The sequence below is a fragment of the Penaeus monodon genome, chromosome 30 (assembly GCF_015228065.2).
Source record: "Penaeus monodon isolate SGIC_2016 chromosome 30, NSTDA_Pmon_1, whole genome shotgun sequence".
NCBI classification, from domain to species: domain Eukaryota; kingdom Metazoa; phylum Arthropoda; class Malacostraca; order Decapoda; family Penaeidae; genus Penaeus; species Penaeus monodon.
The window spans coordinates 34,459,807-34,460,054 of record NC_051415.1 but is presented as its reverse complement, the minus strand read 5'-3'; the positions used below and the strand labels follow the sequence as shown (position 1 = coordinate 34,460,054).

General features: G+C 45.2%; 1 protein-coding gene across 1 annotated transcript in view; it reads right to left on the bottom strand.

Annotated features, from left to right (window-relative positions):
* The window catches only part of LOC119592745 (BTB/POZ domain-containing protein 9-like), a gene marked incomplete at its 3' end in the record, with an annotated part of 12,417 nt that overhangs the window by 8,780 nt on the left and 3,389 nt on the right, over window positions 1–248 (bottom strand). Inside the window, 1 exon segment of the mRNA XM_037941680.1 lies at window positions 45–195. Within this exon segment, the coding sequence (XP_037797608.1) occupies window positions 45–195 (151 nt within the window).

The following is a 248-nucleotide window of genomic DNA, read 5'->3' as shown; positions in this document are numbered from 1 at the left end:
GTATTCCTTGTGTATGTAGTATTCCTTGTGTGTGTATATTATACCTTGCCCGTGTAGATATAGCAGATAACTTGTCTGAAGATGTTGGGCTGATACTGTGGTAGACGGATGGTGGTCTGAGGACTGCCTGGGGTCACTGTGCTGCCAGGAATCACACACACCTCCCCTCCTGATGCTTCTACAAAACTTTTACATCTGTGGAAAGACGGACAGGGTTGATATCATTTTTTATCACTGGTTGGGAAGTG